The sequence below is a fragment of the Coffea arabica genome, chromosome 4e, assembly GCF_036785885.1.
Source record: "Coffea arabica cultivar ET-39 chromosome 4e, Coffea Arabica ET-39 HiFi, whole genome shotgun sequence".
NCBI lineage: Eukaryota > Viridiplantae > Streptophyta > Magnoliopsida > Gentianales > Rubiaceae > Coffea > Coffea arabica.
The window spans coordinates 45,129,142-45,148,022 of record NC_092317.1 but is presented as its reverse complement, the minus strand read 5'-3'; the positions used below and the strand labels follow the sequence as shown (position 1 = coordinate 45,148,022).

At 38.8% G+C, this 18,881-nt stretch overlaps 2 protein-coding genes across 2 annotated transcripts; both read right to left on the bottom strand.

Moving 5' to 3' along the window:
• Positions 1-2,231: 2,231 nt before the first annotated feature.
• LOC140005639 (uncharacterized) lies at positions 2,232-6,922 on the bottom strand. The gene is made up of 5 exons (XM_072046659.1): positions 6,458-6,922; positions 4,773-5,963; positions 3,916-4,376; positions 3,614-3,732; positions 2,232-2,641 (listed from the first exon to the last, which is right to left on the bottom strand). Exons 1-5 carry the CDS (start codon positions 6,920-6,922, stop codon positions 2,232-2,234), a joined length of 2,646 nt encoding a protein of 881 aa, XP_071902760.1.
• Positions 6,923-11,981: 5,059 nt separating this feature from the next.
• Positions 11,982-15,821, bottom strand: LOC140005638 (uncharacterized). Its single transcript, XM_072046658.1, has one exon. It carries the CDS (start codon positions 15,819-15,821, stop codon positions 11,982-11,984), a length of 3,840 nt encoding a protein of 1,279 aa, XP_071902759.1.
• Positions 15,822-18,881: the final 3,060 nt, after the last annotated feature.

Below are 18,881 nucleotides of genomic sequence, written 5' to 3'. Positions count from 1 at the left end.
AAAAAAAAAGAAAAAAGAAAAAAAAAGAGAAAGTAAATAAAAATTGTTCTACTCCAATGATTCATGTACCGAGTAAATTCATATAACTAAATTCATGTTATATTTGGGAACATATAAAGTTATTATTTTGTGCTGCATTTAGAGTTCATAGTGAAAACATTTAGTAGAAATTATGGCTTCTTCAAGCCATACGGGAGAATCATGGAATTCATCTACATCTTTTAACAACAAAATACAATTTTTACTTAACATAAGATTCAAAACAACACGTTAACATTTACATCAACTCTTAATATCTTTCTATTATCCCTTCCTCACCATATAAATCTACACATAACAACAGGATACATGAAGTACAGGAATTTAGCTTTATTACCAACTCAAAAATCTACTGATCAAGCAAAGCAGTTCATGATATATTGTATATAGCATACTGGTTTTCTTGAAATTGATTCACAAGAACATTTTGTAGTAGTAGGTTAAGATGAAAAGGAAATTCGTACTTTGATTTCTGCTTTAAGTCGCTTCACTCCCAACAGATGAACAACATTTTCACTTTATCTCCATTTTTTTCTTCTTTTTCATTTTTCTTTATTTTTTTATTCTCTATTTCTTCCCTTATAGTTATATGGCTACAATATTAGAAAAGTATTCAATCATCCTTGTCAAATCATACTAGTCACAAAAATGGTGCCAAATTTCTCCTCAATCGGCACCTTTCTATAATGAAGTTTTAATCAGCTTAATTAAACATCAAATTTCTATTATTCTAGTTAAATGTAATTAACTAATTCATATGTATTTGTTCCCCAAATTTAAGTTAGTTATTAGTCCCAACTTCATAGGACAAAGTGGTAATTTCAGCTATGCTGATGTAAGTAAAGGGCCCTAAATCTCTGTCAGGGTAGGTCAGTGAAAGTTTTAAAACCTTGGGGGATGTTAGTGCAATTATCAAAAACCTCAGGAGAGGTTTGTGAAATTATCCCACATTTAATTTCATCGCGCCATGCCGCGCCTTCTTCTCAGCATTTAAAAAGCCCTAGAGCCTTCATTCTCCTCTCTCTCGAACTTTCCTAAAACCAAAAAGCTTGTGCTGCTCATTATCTCTTCGGGTTGGGAATACTTACAGTCAACAATAACTTCGTACCTGCCAATGCAGTCTCATTGGCTGTGGAGAGCATGTCGGCCTCCTTAGTTGTTGCTACGGCAATTTCAGTCTATTTAGCCCGTCTTCAGCCGCCCTTCGCTCACCAATCACCTTTGCATTGGCTTTCAGGTTAATTTTTTTCTGATTTTTTTCTTTTTTTCTTTTTACAAAATCCTCTTTCTTTTGTTAAATGTGATCGTTTATTGAAATTTTTTAGTGAGTTTGCGCTGGACTTGATTTATTTAGGTATCTTTCAATTTGCAGAATAATTTAAAACTTGGCTTTAGTTGGAAATGGAAAATGGATTCTTCTTTTTGGTAATGGATTAGGGCACGAAATTGGGGGTCTTTGTTTGGGATTTCTAACTGCATGGGTAAACAAAGCATAACAATGATCTTCTTTGTTCTGTTATTTTTTATTTTTTTATTTCTAATTCCTCATTGTTCATTTTGTTTCTTCAAAAGACTTGTATATCGTATTCAGAAATACAGATATTTGGCCATGACCTACTGCGTGTGATACAAACCCCGCCAACCCCGTGACGACACCCATAGCAATCAAGCCCGAGGATCTAGATTGATATCAAGGTTTGAATACGAACACAGCGGAAGACCTCAACCCATTGTTCACGTGGATAACGAACCTTGGTATAGGGTAGAAGACCACACAACCAAACGTGATATTTAGTTGACAAGTCAATTGAGCTCTTAAATCTATACTCTAAGAAATTCAAGAAAGCTTCAAGGAAGCAATTTGAGAATTTCTCTCTTTTATTTCTGGAATAATAATTGAATGAATTACACAAGTGGTCTCGGCCTATATATAAAAGAAACGACTAAACATCCTAATTCTACTAGGATTCCAATTTGGCTAATCCAATAAGGTTCACTTGATTCCTAACTACGGTTAAGACAATAATCTTAACTTTATTTCATTTGCTAACTATCAACTAACTCTAGTTAACCAAATGACTAACACTAGTACATTCAGCCAACCATTGTAAACGAACTAACTAATGAGACCGAGACTAAGCTTGCGAACTAGGGTTTTGGTGAGCAACCCGCAAGCTACCTTCTTGACTTCCTTAGCTCGAGTTTTCTTCACCCTTATTCACTAACACGTTGATGACTCGTGCTTCCTCCATGCCTTCAATAGCCCTTGGAACACCAACTTGATCCTGAACAGCCCTCACTAATGCTTGTAATGACTCTTTCACTTTCTTAGCACGAGCACGTTTCATTGGTCCAAGCGGAACCTTAAGTTGCTCAACTTGTAACGTTAGACCCTCAACCTCATCATTCCCCTCCTCTTGCGAAAGATTTATCCTCAAATCGACCTCATCATCTGCAAGGTAGGGACTCAAATCAGCAACATTAAAAGTCGAGCTCACACCATACTCACCAGGGAGTTCTAGTTTATAAGCATTATCGTTAATGCGTTCTAGAACTCGGAATGGTCCATCTCCACGAGGTTGAAGTTTGTTTCGACGTTGTGCTGGAAATCATTCTTTCTTCATGTGTAACCATACCCTGTCGTCAAGTTCAAATACCATTCGATGTCGCCCTTTGTTGGCTTGCTTGACATATTGAGCTGTGCGAGCTTCAATATTCGCTCGAGCCTTTTCATGCAACGTTTTGACAAAGTCTGCCTTCTTTTTTCCATCTAAATTAATATGCTCCGAACATGGTAAAGGCATCAAATCCAATGGAATCAAAGGGTTAAAACCATAAACTATCTCAAAAGGTGAGTATTTAGTAGCACTATGCATAGTACGGTTATATGCGAACTCAACATGTGGTAAGCATTCCTCTCATGACTTAAGATTCTTTTTTATTATGGCCCTAAATAGTGTAGATAAGGTACGATTTACCACTTCCGTTTGGCCATCAGTTTGAGGATGACTAGATGTAGAAAATAATAACTTTGTGCCCAATTTTTCCCATAACGTTTTCCAAACGAAACTCAAGAATTTCACATCTCTATCAGAAACAATGGACTTAGGTATACCATGCAAACGGGCAATTTCCTTAAAGAACAAGTTAGCAACATGCTTAGTATCATCAGTTTTATGACAAGGGATGAAATGTGTCATTTTGGAGAATCTGTCGACTACTACAAAGACACTATCATGACCCCTTTTAGACCTAGGCAGTCCAAACACAAAATCCATACTAATGTCAACCCACGGTGCACTAGGTATAGGTAATGGAGAATATAAACCAAAAGGTTGAAGTTTAGACTTAGCTCGGTGACACGTGATGCAACGTGACACAATCCTCTCAACATCCCTCTTCATCCTTGGCCAGAAGAAATGTTTCTTCAAAATAACCAAAGTCTTGGTGACACTTAAATGTCCCATTGAACCTCCACCATGAGCCTCTCGGGTTAGTAACTCTCTAATGGAGCAAGTTGGGATGCACAACTTATCAAGATAGAACAAGAAACCTTCATGTATGAAAAACTTACCGTGACCTCCGTCTTGACAAGTTTTAAACATGCTAGAAAAATCAAGGTCAGTCAATAATTCTTTAATGAAATCAAAGCCAAGCAATTTTGTATCAAGTACAGTAAGCAAAGTATACCGCCTAGACAATGCATCTGCAATGACATTAGTTTTGCCCGTTTTGTACTTGATGACATAGGGAAATTTCTCCACAAATGCGACCTATCTTAGGTGTCTTTTGCTCAATTTATGTTGACTTTTCAGATGCTTGAGTGCTTCATGGTCGGTGTGGATGACAAACTCCTTAGACCGTAAGTAGTGTTACCATGTCTCCAAAGCACGTACTAACGCATACAGCTCTTTGTCATATGTAGAGTAGTTCAAGGCAGCACCGTTTAATTTTTCGCTAAAATATGCGATTGGTCTTCCTTCTTGCATTAGAACTGCTCCAATCCCTACACAAGAAGTATCACATTTTATCTCAAAAGTTCTGTCAAAATTAGGTAGGGACAATAAGGGTGCATGTGTTAGTTTGTGTTTAAGGAGTTGGAACGCCTTATCTTGTTCAATGCCCCAATGAAATTTCTCATCCTTTTTAATGATGGCTGCCAAAGGCGCAGCAATGGTGCTAAAGTCCTTTACGAACCATCGGTAGAAACTAGCAAGGCCGTGGAAGCTCCTTACCACTCCTACACTTTTAGGAATTGGCCATTCGTTGATTGCAATTACCTTGCTTTCATCAACGCGGATTCCCTGTGCACTAACAACATATCCTAGGAAAACAAGCTGATCAGTGCAAAAAGTACATTTGTTAAGATTGGCAAATAAATGCTCCTTGCGCAAGACATCAAGGACAACCCTTATATGTTCCAAATGTTCATTTAAACTCTTGCTATAAATCAAGATGTCATCAAACTAAATTACGACGAATTTGCCTAAGAATGGTCTAAGTACATGATTCATAAGTCGCATAAAGGTACTAGGAGCATTAGTCAAGTCAAAAGGCATAACTAACCATTCATATAGACCACACTTAGTTTTAAAAGCTGTCTTCTATTCATTGCCCTCTTTCATGCGAATTCGATGGTACCCACTTTTAAGATCAATTTTTGTAAAAATAATAGCACCATGTAACTCTTCTAACATATCATCTAGCTTAGGGATAGGATGACAGTACTTTACCATTATGTTATTAACAGCACGGCAGTCTACACACATCCGCCAAGTACCTTCCTTTTTTGGTACGAGAATGACAGGGACGACACACGGGCTCATGCTTTCTCTCGTCCAACCTTTGTCAAGCAACTCATCAACTTGCCGTTGTATTTCTTTAGTCTCTTCGGGTCCCATCCGGTACACCGATTTGTTTGGCAAAGATGCTCCAGGGATGAAATCAATCCGGTGCTCAATTCCTCTTATTGGTGGTAAATCGCTTGGAATCTCCTTGGGGAATACATCCTCATACTCCTGCAACAATGACACCACACTAGAAGGTAACCGGTCAAGCAAATTGTTAGTCACTATAAGAACTTTCTTACAATAAAGCACATAAATAGGTTGCTTAGACAATAATACTCTTCTAATGTCTCGGCACTTGGCCAACAGGTTTTGCCGCTTCTTTCCTTCTTTGGCTGACTCGTGAAGGACAATTTGCTTGTCATTAGCGGCCGGATCCTTAGCTTTTTGTCCTTCGGCCTTCTCTTTAGCTCGTTGGGCAGTCACAAGTTCATGTTCCTTTTGCAACCTTGCTTGATCCTCCTGAACTTGTTGAGGGGACAAGGGTGCAAGTGTAACCTTTCGGCCATTATGTATGAATGAGTATTTGTTGGTGAATCCATCATGGCTGGTTTTCTTATCATATTGCCATGATCTTCCCAACAATATGTGGGAAGCATGCATCGGCACTACATCGCAAAGGACTTCATTCTCATACTTGCCGATACGAAATGGTATCACAACTTGCTTTGTCACCCGTACTTCCCCACTCTCATTCAACCACTGCAACTTATAGGGAAGAGGATGTCGCAAAGTGGGAAGTGCTAATTTTTCCACCATTAAGGCACTCGCGACATTTGTACAGCTCCCAGAGTCAATGATTAAACTACACGTCTTGTCTTTCACATAACAGCATGTGTAAAACATATTCTCTCGCTGAGCCTCATCCACTTTGGATTGAGTTGTTAATGCCCTCATAGTTACCAAAGTGACCCCAATAGCATCACTAGTAACAATTTCTTCCACAGAGTCATCACTATCTTCACACAAAGGTGGCATGTTTTTGTATTCCTTCTCATCATCTGTCACTACCTCACCACTATAAAGAAGAATCATGGTGTGTCGATTAGGACATTGAGACTGAATATGACCGATTTCCTGACATTTAAAACATTTTATGTCATGGTTTCGCTGCTTGGTAGCTCATGATTCGTCTTTGGACCTCCCTTATGCATCTCGGGTTTAGTAGTTGGTTTGGTCATGCTGGCTGGACCCTTTTCCTCCCTTTTGGGTAGATTTGTCTTCTATGAAGAGGTTGCCGAATTGTTGTTATATCGATTGGTACCCCTCCTCTTTTGCCTCCTCTCAATTTTGGAAGCTTTGTCCACTAACTCCTGAATCTCCACATAATTTTGCAGCTCCACTAATTCAGCAATTTTGGGCCTTAGACCATTGAGAAATTGGGCCATAGTAGCTTCTCAATCCTCGATGATGTCGGCTCGGAGCATAGTGGTTTCCATGTCCTTATAATAGTCTTCAATACTTCAATTGCCTTGGACCATGGTCTGCAATCTTTGATGAAGATCTCTATAATAATGGTTGGGGGCAAACCGTTTCCTCATGATGGTCCGCAACTCCTCTCACGTGCTCACGGCTGGTGCTCTACATCTTCTCCTACTAGTTCGCTCTTGATCCCACCAAACCATAGCATAGTCGGTGAATTCAAAGGTAGCTAGTTTCACCTTTTGCTCCTCCGTATAATATTGGCACTCGAACACCATTTCAATCCGTTGCTCCCACTCCAAGTAAACGGCTGGATCCGAAGTTCCTTGAAAGGTTGGAATTTTGATCTTAACTTCTTTAAGGGCATCGTCGGATCTCTTTTGTTCCCTCCTAGGCTGCTGGATCAACTCCTCCTCCTCACTATTTGAGTCGTAATTTTCACGAGATGGAGTTTTCCTATTAATGGTCTTGGAGTGACCTTGAGAACTTTCCAATCTTTCGAGTCTATCTTGGATTGGCTCCATGGTTTCACGCAACAACCTCTTGAATTGGTTTATCAAAGCTTCATTGTTAAGCTTTGGGTCAAAGTACGATTTCTCATCTCCACTTGACATGTTTTAGGTACCCTGCAAAAGGTTAGTGGCAAAAAAAAGAACAAGTATATATGTATCCTCACACTCTTTCTCACGTGTTTACCCTCTACTCGTGTATCACACAATCCCTCTATTGGTCTCACTAAGTAATTCTCAAAGCTCTTGAATGCTCGTCTTGAAGCACTTAGAGTTTCTCCAAGTGAACAATCAACTTGTCAAATGGAACCACGTGAACATGACTAACTTGGAAGATGTTTTGAGAGGATAAAAGACTGACTCAAGGAAGCTAATGAACTCGAAAAGTTGACTTAAAACAGGCTGGAATTTAACTAGAACAAATGACTCAACAAGATTCAAAGTGGAAATTTGGCACGTAAGAAACTAGAACTGGATTAATCAAATTTAAATGAATTAAAATCAGAGGTAAATGGACACTTAGAGGACTCATAATGACACTTAAAACTGACCTAATTATGCACGAAAATTTCCAGAATTAATGATTGGATAGAAATTCCCCAACGGTTGCAAAGATGGAATCCGAAAAGGGACTTTGTGTTGCGGTTGGACTGTTTTGGAAACCCAAGGCTGACTTTTCTTCCTTAATCCTTTGGAAACAAGGATTAGACTTCCTATTTGATGGTTCCCATGAAATTTAAGGTCAAGATCAAGATTGGCAACTGATTTGGCTCAAGAATCCCTAACCGACCACGTTTTGGAAACTTGAAGGTGGTTGGTTATTTTGTTCCCTTGCTGTTGGCTTTTTTTTTTTTTTTTTTTTTATGCAAGGCTCAAGAATAAGGTTCCTAAAACTGATTTATATGAATTAAGTTGCTGATGTTTCCCCTTTTTTTTTATCAAGCAGCAAACCCGAAATTGGAACTAGGGTTTCGAATTTTGGTGTTGTGAAGAACAAGTGTGAACCCAATAGTCTTTGTATGATTTGGGATTCAAACTTCGGTCAAGAAATCCCTAGACCAGCCCAAGAACTTCAAGATTTCAGAATTAGTTCCCACTAATTTTCAAGGATTTCGAGAAAAGTTTCAAGAACCCTTGGATAGCCCACTTTGTTTCCCAAGAATTTTCAAGAATCTCAAGAACCAATCTTAGGGTTTTCAAGAACTTCAAGATTGACGATTATTCAACCAAGAACTTCAAGAATTCCTAATCTTGATTCAAAATTGTCAAGAAAATGATGAATTTGGCTTAAAGCCGTCTAAACTTGCAACACAAGGGATAACAATTCAAGGTATGTTCAGATCTCCAACGATGAACCACAACTAAGATTTTTTTTTTGTTGAACTAGACACAAAACAGAAAAGAGATAACACACAAAACAGATTTTGTGTTCGGATGAACAGTACCCACAGCTGAACAGTACATGAACAGTGACGATGAATAGTATCGATGAACAGTATGTGAATAGTGACGGTGTACAGTATCGGTGAACAGTCCCCGAAATATATATATATTTTTTTAGAATTACGACAACAAGGCAAGACACGAATAGCAACGGAAATGATGAAACCCTAGACACTAGAAACTCAAGAAAACAAGATATGAAACAATAAACAAGGGATATAACTTTGATACCTCAACTAGCTCTGATGCCAGCTGATACGAACCCCGCCAACGCCGTGACAACACCCGTAGCAAATCAAGCCCGAGGATCTAGATTGATATCAAGGTTTGAACACGAACACAGCGGAAGACCTCAACCCATTGTTCACATGGATAACAAACCTTGGTATAGGGTAGAAGACCACACAACCAAACGTGATATTTAGTTGACAAGTTAGTTGAACTCTTAGATCTACTACACTCTAAGAAATTCAAGAAAGATTCAAGGAAGCAATTTGAGAATTTCTCTCTTTTATTTCTGGAATAATAATTGAATGAATTACATAAGTGGTCTCGGCCTATATATAAAGGAAACGACTAAACATCCTAATTCTACTAGGATTCCAATTTGGCTAATCCAACAAGGTTCACTTGATTCCTAACTACGGTTAAGACAATAATCTTAACTTTATTTCATTTGCTAACTATCAACTAACTCTAGTTAACCAAATGACTAACACTAGTACATTCGGCCAACCATTCTAAACGAACTAACTAATGAGACCGAGACTAAGCTTGCGAACTAGGGTTTTGGTGAGCAACCCGCAAGCTACCTTCTTGACTTCCTTAGCTCGAGTTTTCTTCACCCTTATTCACTAACACGTTGATGACTCGTGCTTCCTCCATGCCTTCAATAGCCCTTGGAACACCAACTTGATCCTGAACGGCTCTCACTAATGCTTGTAATGACTCTTTCACTTTGTTAGCACGAGTACGTGTCATTGGTCCAAGTGGAACCTTAACTTGCTCAACTTGTAACGTTGGACTCTCGACCTCATCAGTGTGGGTCTCCAGATCTCATGGTCCCATGCATCTCTGTGATAACCATTTCAGAATCGCCAATCGTGTCCAAATTTGGGGGTCGACAAACGTTATAATAAAAAATCACTCCTTGAATTAGATACTGTAGATCCATTTTCTGATTGCTTTCAGTAGTGTATGGTTTAGCACTTCAAATTAGCGTTTTCAAAATTAGATCGGGTAGACCAGTTGAACTTTCTGATTACTGTAGTGATAATAAAACATTGATTGCCACCAATTTTGCTACATTTTTTCTTATACTAACTACATAATTTAAATCTAACTTCTCACATAAAGTGATAAAACTTCAGCAGTTCAGTATATTGTAAGTTACGTAAGCATAGAGCTTTCAATTTTCTTTTTTTTGGCAATCTGTGGGTCAAGTAGCCAACTTTTGCACTGTGCATCAAACAGTCAAAAGAATGTACTTTGCTCTGCTCGGGCAATCTCTTTGTTTGGCCGGTATCTTTCATGTGTATAAACATGGGGAGGCTGACTAAAAGTAATGATTAAGCTGAAATTCTTGACAACGAAGAGCTTTACCTTGCATGAGATCTGATCATCGTATACAAGTATTTAATTCATATTGATCATCTTTTGTAGCGCCATCCTTTGTGGTAAATTTTTCATTTGGATAGAACTATTGTTAATGAGAAACAAGTCTTTAGAAAACTCATAAATAAAAATTCAAAAAATGACCATCAAAATAGGGGCTTAAAAAGAATGAATACATGGGCAGTTTAAGATGATCATTAGGAAGAGACAACTGAATGTAATCTCTCTTCAGTACGTCACAATTTTTTATTATTTTTGGGTGAGTTGTTACACTTTTATTTTTTTTATTATTTTTTGGGCGAGTTATTACACTTTTTCGTATTATACACATGGATAGATAGAAAGATCATGAGATTATAAATATGGGCTGACGGACATAGATTACACATTTTGATGACAGGGTTAGACATAACATGTGGTTAGTAGTTGGACCATGATTTTTTTTAGACGATTCTTTTTCTTGCTTTCACTTTAGATAAAATTCTCAATTTTGAGGGATAGGATACCGAGTTAATCTGCACACTACACCTCGGAGTCCTATCTTGGTCTCTAGCATGCAGATGCTACTCACCAATCCTGCCCCTGTGTTTTCCTGTCCACTTGCCACCACAAAGAGGATGATGGACTCAATTGCTCACATTTCTTGCAGACTCAGACTCAGTCCCTCCCCAATTTTAGGTTTTTGCTCCTTTTGCTCTCTATTTTTGTCTTTGCAATTTCATATTAACTATAATGCTGAAATAAGATGCCAACTGTTGCTTTTATTGACATATCCTTTTTGTTTTCCTGTGTTGTAGCATTTGAGACCTTTTCTCGACCTTTGAATCCTTTGAGGGCTTTATCAAGCTCCAACTTAGAGTCGAGTGATGCTGATTTTGTATTAAGGACTGAAGAGCAAATGCAAAGGACTGAGCTAGTTAGCAAATATAATTCAGCAAGTTTGGAACTGTCTGAGTTTGACATTGAATGTTTTGTTTACTCTCTAACGGCTATTATTCTACTTGCGATCTTATGTGTTTTGGTAATGTTCCTAAACATTTGGTTGTATTTGTAATTTTCTCCCAACTTCTAACTCACTTATTTGCTATGTTTTTTTCTTCTAAAGCTTGTGCTAAAAGTTAAAGAAACATTACACATAGTTGTGGAGAAGACTGGCATTTGGAAGAGTGGAAAGGAACTCTTCGAATTTGCTCGGGAAACACTTCTCCTTGGCTTACTTTTTGTGCAAAATACAATGGTAAAGCTATTTTTTTTTATTATTGTTAAATTTCATAGCAATATAGTGGGAATATTGTGTTGACTATGTATTTCAACATTGGTTGTAGCTTGGCACATACACAGGGCTTCTGGTTAACGTAAACTCTACGTGGCACAAAAAAGCAGCAGCCGAAGAAAAAAAAACTTGCTAAATTGCGATTATGTAAACACAATGGAGATGAAGCAATGAAGGTAGCCCGGACAGCAGCGTCACTTCAAGCAATGAAATTAGCCCTGATAGTATTCTTGCTAGTGATTAGAAAAGCAAGCAATGAAAAAAAGGCTTGAAAATTGTCAAGATACGAAGTAATATGTAACTCTATTACCTGGACTAGTTTTTTTTTTTTTTTTTGAACAAAAAATTTTACAAGTAGTGACGGCTTTAGCTTTACAGTAATATTTATATGTTACGGCTTTAGCTTTACAGTAATATTTATATGGGATGGCTTTAGCTTTACTCCTGTTGGTCCTTTACTTTTCCTTATTTACAGCTTCTATTTTTCTCATTCCGAATGCTTTGTAATGTAATTTTCTTGTTGTGATTTTTGACCATTTACTTTTATTAATTAGTTTTCTATAATTCCAATACTTGAAGAGTGTCGGATCTTGTTATCTGTCTTCAACAATACTCGTGTACTAGTATTCTAACCCGTGCATAGCATGGGTTTACATTATAACAATAAAAAATATTTTTTTTTTTTTCTGCAAATGAACTTTTATTGATAGTAGCAAAATTTTACACACCGAGAAAACCAGTTCGAAGTACAGCAATCAACTAACGGGTAGAGAATCAAACTCAAAGCCTCCATGTCCCATTCAGCCACAAACTAGCTTCAATTGTCCTTTGTTATCAGCCCTTCATACGCCTACTTTTCCGAATTGAAGGCATTCCTAATCTATCAAGGCGAAGTGCCCCACGTGCCATAGTTGGAAATGAACTAAAGGCCTCGTAAAACTTGATTTGATGCTCTGGATGCAATACTCCCACGTTGGACAGCGCATCTGCAACTTTGTTAGCTTCCCTGTAACAATGTGAAAACCGATCCGGATCTTTCACAAGCTGCCAAATCTGCCTAATCTCTCGTCGAATCTTCCAGGGGCACTGAAGGCGATTCTGAAGAATTCCAACTAATATCAAAGAATCGGATTGAACATAGAGATTATCAATACCTCTATGTACACAAGTTTGAAGACCAATAAGGAGGGCCCGAGCCTCTGCACAAAGACTTGTAGTTTCCCCAAGATATGTCGAAAAGCCAATCAAAGGTATGCCATTTGAATCCCTAAGAACCCCACCACCTCCACTCACTCCTGGATTGCCCTTGGAACAGCCATCCGTATTTAATATGAACCGATCGGAGTCCTTTGTTTCCCAACGAACAAGTTTGTATATAACCCCAGTATAAGAAGAGCACGACCAATCATACAAATGATGAAAAGACTGGACTCTGAACATTTGTTTGAAATGAATTCCCACCATGGTCTGGATCTCCAAGAAAATGGCATGACAAATGGCAAGCGGCCTCATCTGGACATCCTCAAACATTGCTTTATTTCTTGCTTTCCAAATTTGCCAACAGACAACACTGGGCAGAATGTGTCCAATGAATCGTTGTATCTCAGAGTCATGTGAGCTGAGCCACCAACCAACTATTCGGGGCCTCAAAGCTGACCCTGGAGAGGACAAACCACAAGAAGCTCCAAAATAATTCCAAACTGTCGACGCTATGTGACCATTGGAAAACAAATGTTCAATTGATTCTTCAGATGCCGAAGAGCAGCAAAAACACTTTGAGGGTAAATGTAAACCAAGTTTGCATAACCTATCTGGAACCGGCAGTCTCCCCAGCAACAATCGTAACATGAAGAAAGAAATTTTGAAAGGGAGCTGAGGAAGCCAAATTGTATCAAATACCATAGACTTGTTGCGGGCTTGCCTAATATCCCGAAATGCCGAAGCTATAGAGAAGTTTCCAGATGTTGTGGGCATCCAAATGACTTCAGATTCCCCCCCTTCTTCTGGAATTGAATGATTTAAAATAGAGGGCACCATTTCCATTGGCAGTGTCTGATATAACAAATTAACATCCCAGTGTCCATTAATGATGAAATTACCAAAAGACAAATTCGGGACAACGGTCGCTCGGTGGAACAAAGCGCCACCTCCCAACCAATTATCGTACCAAAAATGACAAGCTCCGTCTTTGGCAATCCATAGCATTGAGAGTTCCACTTGTCGACTCACATTGATCATCCTTCGCCAGAGTGCGGAGTCCATTGCCTTGATTTCTACCTGACAAGGATGGAGATGTCTACAGTATTTTGCCTTCATGAAATCAGCCCATAATGACAAACCTTTTCTAAAATTCCACCAAAGTTTGAATGAGAAAGCTGCATAGATATCTTGTAGCTTCCGAAATCCAACCCCTCCCTCATCAACCGGATAACACATTTGGGACCAACGTATCCAGTGAAATTTTGAATCCTCGGGTGATGAGCCCCATATGAAGGTCGAGAAAGCCTTTTCTATAGTTCTAAATACCTTACTCGGGATAATCGCAGCCGACATCAGATGTACTGGCATCGATGCCAAGACATGTTTGATAAGAACTATTTTACCTCCAAATGAAAGCATCCTTGATTTCCAGGATATGATTCTCCCTAGAATAGACTGACACGCTTCTCCAAAGTATGATGATTTGCATCTCCCAAAATAAAGCGGAAAACCCAAATATCGAATTGGAAATGATTGCCAGGTAAACTTAGTGGTGCGTTCAATCACCCTTCGTCTCGCCGGTGATAAGGATGGATGAACTAGGTAGCAACTTTTTAGCACATTTATTAGCTGTCCCGAACACCTTTGATACGCCTCTAGCACCTGCATGATAACCTTCAGAGAATTAGAGGATCCGTTTGCAAATATGAGAACATCATCCGCAAACGCCAAATGAGTTATAGCAGGACATCCATACGGGACTTTGAATCCCACAAAACCCGATTGCATGACGAGATTATTCAATCCTCTAGATAACACCTCAGCCCCTATAATGAATAATGCAGGCGATAAAGGATCACCCTGACGAAGTCCTCTCATAGATTTAAAGAAACCATGAGATGCCCCATTTATAATGACCGACAACCAGACATTAGAGATCAATCTCCATACTAAATCAATAAATATTTCTCCGAAGCCAAACCTCCTGAGAACACCAATAATATGATTCCATGCCACCCGGTCATATGCCTTAGACATGTCAAGCTTCATTACCACATTGCCTCCTCTATTCTTTTTTCCAATACCCGAAACTATCTCCTGAGCTAGCAGAAAGTTTTCTGTTATATTACGCCCCTTCACAAAGCCTGTCTGCTGGGGTGAAATAATTTTGGGCAAAACATAAGCAACTCTATCAGCTAAGATCCTGGATAATAATTTGTTGAAGAAGTTGCACAAACTGATGGGCCTATATTGAGAAAAATCCTGAGGATTTGGTATTTTCGGAATTAACACAATGGAAGTGGATGTGATGAATCGAGGCAACTCTGCCCCACAGAAAAAGCTGAGTATTGCATTATATACATCTTGAGCGATAACTTCCCAGGCAAATGTAAAAAATTTGCCTGTAAAACCATCTGGGCCAGCAGCACTGTCCCCATCCATTGAGCTCACGACTCGATAGACTTCTTCAATCGAAGGAATTTTTTCCAATTTTTCATTGTCCTCTTCTGAGATTATGGTTGGAATTAGGTGCTGCATATCGGAAGAAGATTCGGAAGAGCCCGTGAAAAAGTCAGAGAAATATGTTATTGCCTCAGTTGCTATATCATCATTCGTGTCCACCCAAACACCGTTTGACTTTTTGATGCGGTGTATCATTTGGTGAGCACGTCTCTGTCTTACAACCGCATGAAAATACCTTGAATTACGATCTCCATGTTTAAGCCATTTGACTCTGGCCTTTTGGCTCCAAAATTGCTCTTCAATTGACAATGCATGCCGCAACTCTGCCTGAGCCTTGCTAAGCTCTATTTGGCATTCCTCCGATACATATTGATCCATAGCTTCCTCTGCGCGTTGGACCCCCGATTCTGCGGAACGAACAGCATCTAATACATTCCCAAAGTGTTGTTTGTTCCAAGTTTGAATTGCCCTCCTTGTTGCCAATAATTTAGAGCACAAAACACGCAATGGAGAACCACCCACATCTTGGTTCCAAGCATGGCGAATTACCTCCAAGAGTTCGGGTTTGGTTGTCCAGACGTTCAAAAATCGGAAAGGGCATGGGGTATGATCTGAGCGGTCAGTAAATGAAATTTTCAACGGTGCATGGTCTGAAGGGTGTCTAGCTAGGTGAAGCACAGAAATTACGTTTGAGATATCCAAGCAAGCCCCATTGACTAAAAACCTATCCAACCTCTTTGAAACCCGAGCTCTTCCTCTCCGATTATTAGACCACGTGAAGTTAGCTCCTGAAAATCCTACATCAAAGACTCCGGCATCTTCCATAAAAGACATGAACTCCATCCCCTCCGCTATAGCAAATGGGCGTCCCCCTCGTTTTTCATGAGGTGCTAATATAACATTAAAATCACCTCCAATACACCAAGGAAGAGAAATTGGCTTATCCTTTAATAAGGCATACCATAAGGCACGGCGCTCCTCCACTGAGCACTTAGCATGAACAAAGGACATGACGATTGGAGTAGAAAACAATTGACTTTGGACATGTATAGAAATATGCTGCTCCGAAATACCCACAATGGAACATATAAAAGGACTACTATAGAATATCCAAATATCACCCGAGAGATTAACAAAGGTATAATCAAATAATAATCGTAGACGAATGGACTCAATTTTGGACTCATCTAGCTTTGGTTCACAAATGACGACAAACTGAACATGGTAAGTACGTACTAATTTAATCAACCTTCTTAGATTAGGGGCTTTAGCTACCCCTCTAATATTCCAAAATATTCCATTAATCATGAGAAAAAACCTGGAATGAGTTTTGGGAAGATGTTGCCGAACGTAGCTGTCTGTCGGATGGGAAGAAAGATCGCACACCTTTAACCTTCTCTTGTCGGCATTCCCTCTCCATAGCTACAGATTGGTCAATGTTTAGTGAGTTAATTGATGGCTCCACCAACCTCTCACTTGTTACCACCAATCGTGGAGATAAATTCCCTGCTATAATTGGCAAAGCTACCTCATCAACCGCATCGGATTTGGAATCTTCCTCCTCGACCCCACGCAAATCAACATAAAGACTTTCCAGGTCGGTGGTGTCGGCCTTTTGAAGATGTTTACCTCCCAAATGCTTCTCCTCAACAGATTGGGACCCTACACATTTGGTCAAATTAGCATTGTCGGCATTGTGATTTATCAATGTGGAAGTGTCGGCCATTTGCTGCTGAACATCTCCCAAGATTTGCTCCACTAGATTATGGGACCCTTCACAATTATGCACATGGTCTTGAGTCAAGATTTGCTGCTGAACATTGTGCAGTGGTCCCTCCCTGTCATCATCAACCACCGACTGTCCATTTGCATCAGCTTGGACAGAAATGCAGTTGAGCTTTTCATGTTGTGGAAGTGTTGTATTATCTTTCTCAGCTATCCGATCAGGTCCACCAGATTTTTCCATTTCAGATGTTGAAGGTCCTTCGGTTGCAACAGCAAAAACTGGCGCAGCTACAGTCGAGGGCATGACCTCCATTGTTGATTTCCCTTTAGCTTCTGGGATTTCCGCCTGTGTATTAACTAACCCATTTGGTTTGGTCCCAAGTAACTTAGAACCATGCTGCAGCCAGGTTGTTTGATGATTGGGATATTGGAATTCTTCCTTGGAAAAGTTATTCTTGCAGTTGCTAGACGAATGACCCAATCGCCAGCAAGATGAACAATATGGTGGTATGTTGTCTGGAACAATTCTTTGCCAAAAACCTGATTCACCTTCAACAGCTACCCAGATCCTATTCACAACAGGCTTCGCTACATCGATCTCCACGCACACCCTGGCCACACTAGGACGTGTCCCAGCAGCCGTTGCCGAATCCAGGAACAATGGTCTTCCTACTGGAAATAATATGGAGAACAAAGAATGTTTGTCGAAATAATGAATGGGTAAATTTGGAAGCTCCACCCAAACCGGTACCAGAGATGACTCTCTTTGCACATGAAACTCCCTGGTCCAGCGAAATACACGCATCGGATAACTGCCCAATTGCCAAATCCCTCTTGTCCAAATCCTGTTAAAATCTACTTCAGCAGAGCACTTAATCAGGACGTGCCTATAATCCATCAATCCAATGGAAATGTGGTCTTTTAGATTTAATGAAGCAAAGAACTTTCGAATATCCTCTAACGAAGGTCTCCCATGAGAAAATTTTCCAACCAAAGCCCATCGAAACGGCGCCGCCAGTTTTTCCGCATCTGCTCTGGAGAAGATGACCGCAGCTTCACCTTTATAAACAGTTGCCTGCCGAATATGGATAGGAGATGTTGAAGGCTGTGAGAAAAGTTGGGAGAAAGATTTTTTTCCTGTAGGAGATCTTTGCCCCTCAGCCGATGGCTGAAGGGCAGCCATGCACTTACCCTAGGAGATATTTGCAGAAAGAGAGAGAAAGAGCCAAAAAACTAAAGATGTTCAAATTCAATAAAAAAAAAAAAAAAAAATTTATTTTTGCAATATAAAAATTAAATCTAACAAATTTTTAAGTATTTTTGCATTCAAATTTATGAAAACAAATTTTATATAAAAAGGTATTGAAAAGAATTTAATAGAATGTGTTAATTATTTTCAATATCAGGTTAACTTTCAATTGTGGGTTGCATGTTCCTATCCCTCAAAATAAAGAAGGTACTATGGGATTATAAAGAAAAATTTATGTAGGTTTACTTATATGGATAATTTTGGTCTAATTTTTTTATCTATTATATGTCAATATCTCGTAATATTGTGCATAAAATAGAGATATATACATGGGTGAAATCAAATATAGATATATTATATGTTATTCGTACTATTCAGGTGAAATCAAATAGATATATACATGGATTTAAAGAAAAAAAAAGAAGCTATTCATATACATGATCAATACAAAGAAAAATCAAAGATTCCTTAATCTTGCCTTCAAACCAAATTGTTCCATTTTCACCAAAATTATGCACGAATCTAGTTTCTTGTTTTCATGAAGCACTATTTGTACTCTCAAAAGTTTCCATTTAACCATTTAATGGTGAGATGAGGAATAAAACCCGTAAAGTAAATTTCACAAATTTAAATATGTAAACAAATCGTTATAATTTACAAAATAAGCGATCTTGACAATGGTTATTCGATGCACACCACAAATGCCCACTACCTAAGGCATGACAATGTGTATGTCAGACGCATCCAAACTTGGCAATAAAATAAAAACTCATATGCTATCTTACCCAAACAATACAGACAGTCTAAATGAGCAAGAAATATAGAGTAAACCTCTTGAATGGCAATAATTCTTAAAAGTTTTCTTACAATAACAGCATAATGGTTAAGAACAAATTCAGTAAGTATTAAGTTTCGCGTAGTTGTATAACCCCATAATGCTTAAAAGTAAGAATTGAACACCATTTTTTCTTTCTTCCCTCTCTTGACAAAAATCTGAGCAGAAAATCATAGAGCAAATCATTACATATATGATGAGTAAAGCCTACAAAAAATTGCCCACTGAAACATTTTTTTCCTCAGTAAAATTTGAATAATTC

Coding starts and splice junctions, on each gene's coding strand:
- LOC140005639 (XM_072046659.1), bottom strand. CDS start 6,922: ATGTCAAGTGGAGATGAGAAATCGTACTTTGACCCAAAGCTTAACAAT. Junction 5,964..6,457: donor GAAGATGTAGAGCACCAGCC/GTGAGCACGTGA, acceptor TTTAAATGTCAG/GAAATCGGTCATATTCAGTC. Junction 3,733..3,915: donor GTACGTGCTTTGGAGACATG/GTAACACTACTT, acceptor TGCATTGTCTAG/GCGGTATACTTTGCTTACTG.
- LOC140005638 (XM_072046658.1), bottom strand. CDS start 15,821: ATGTCCTTTGTTCATGCTAAGTGCTCAGTGGAGGAGCGCCGTGCCTTA.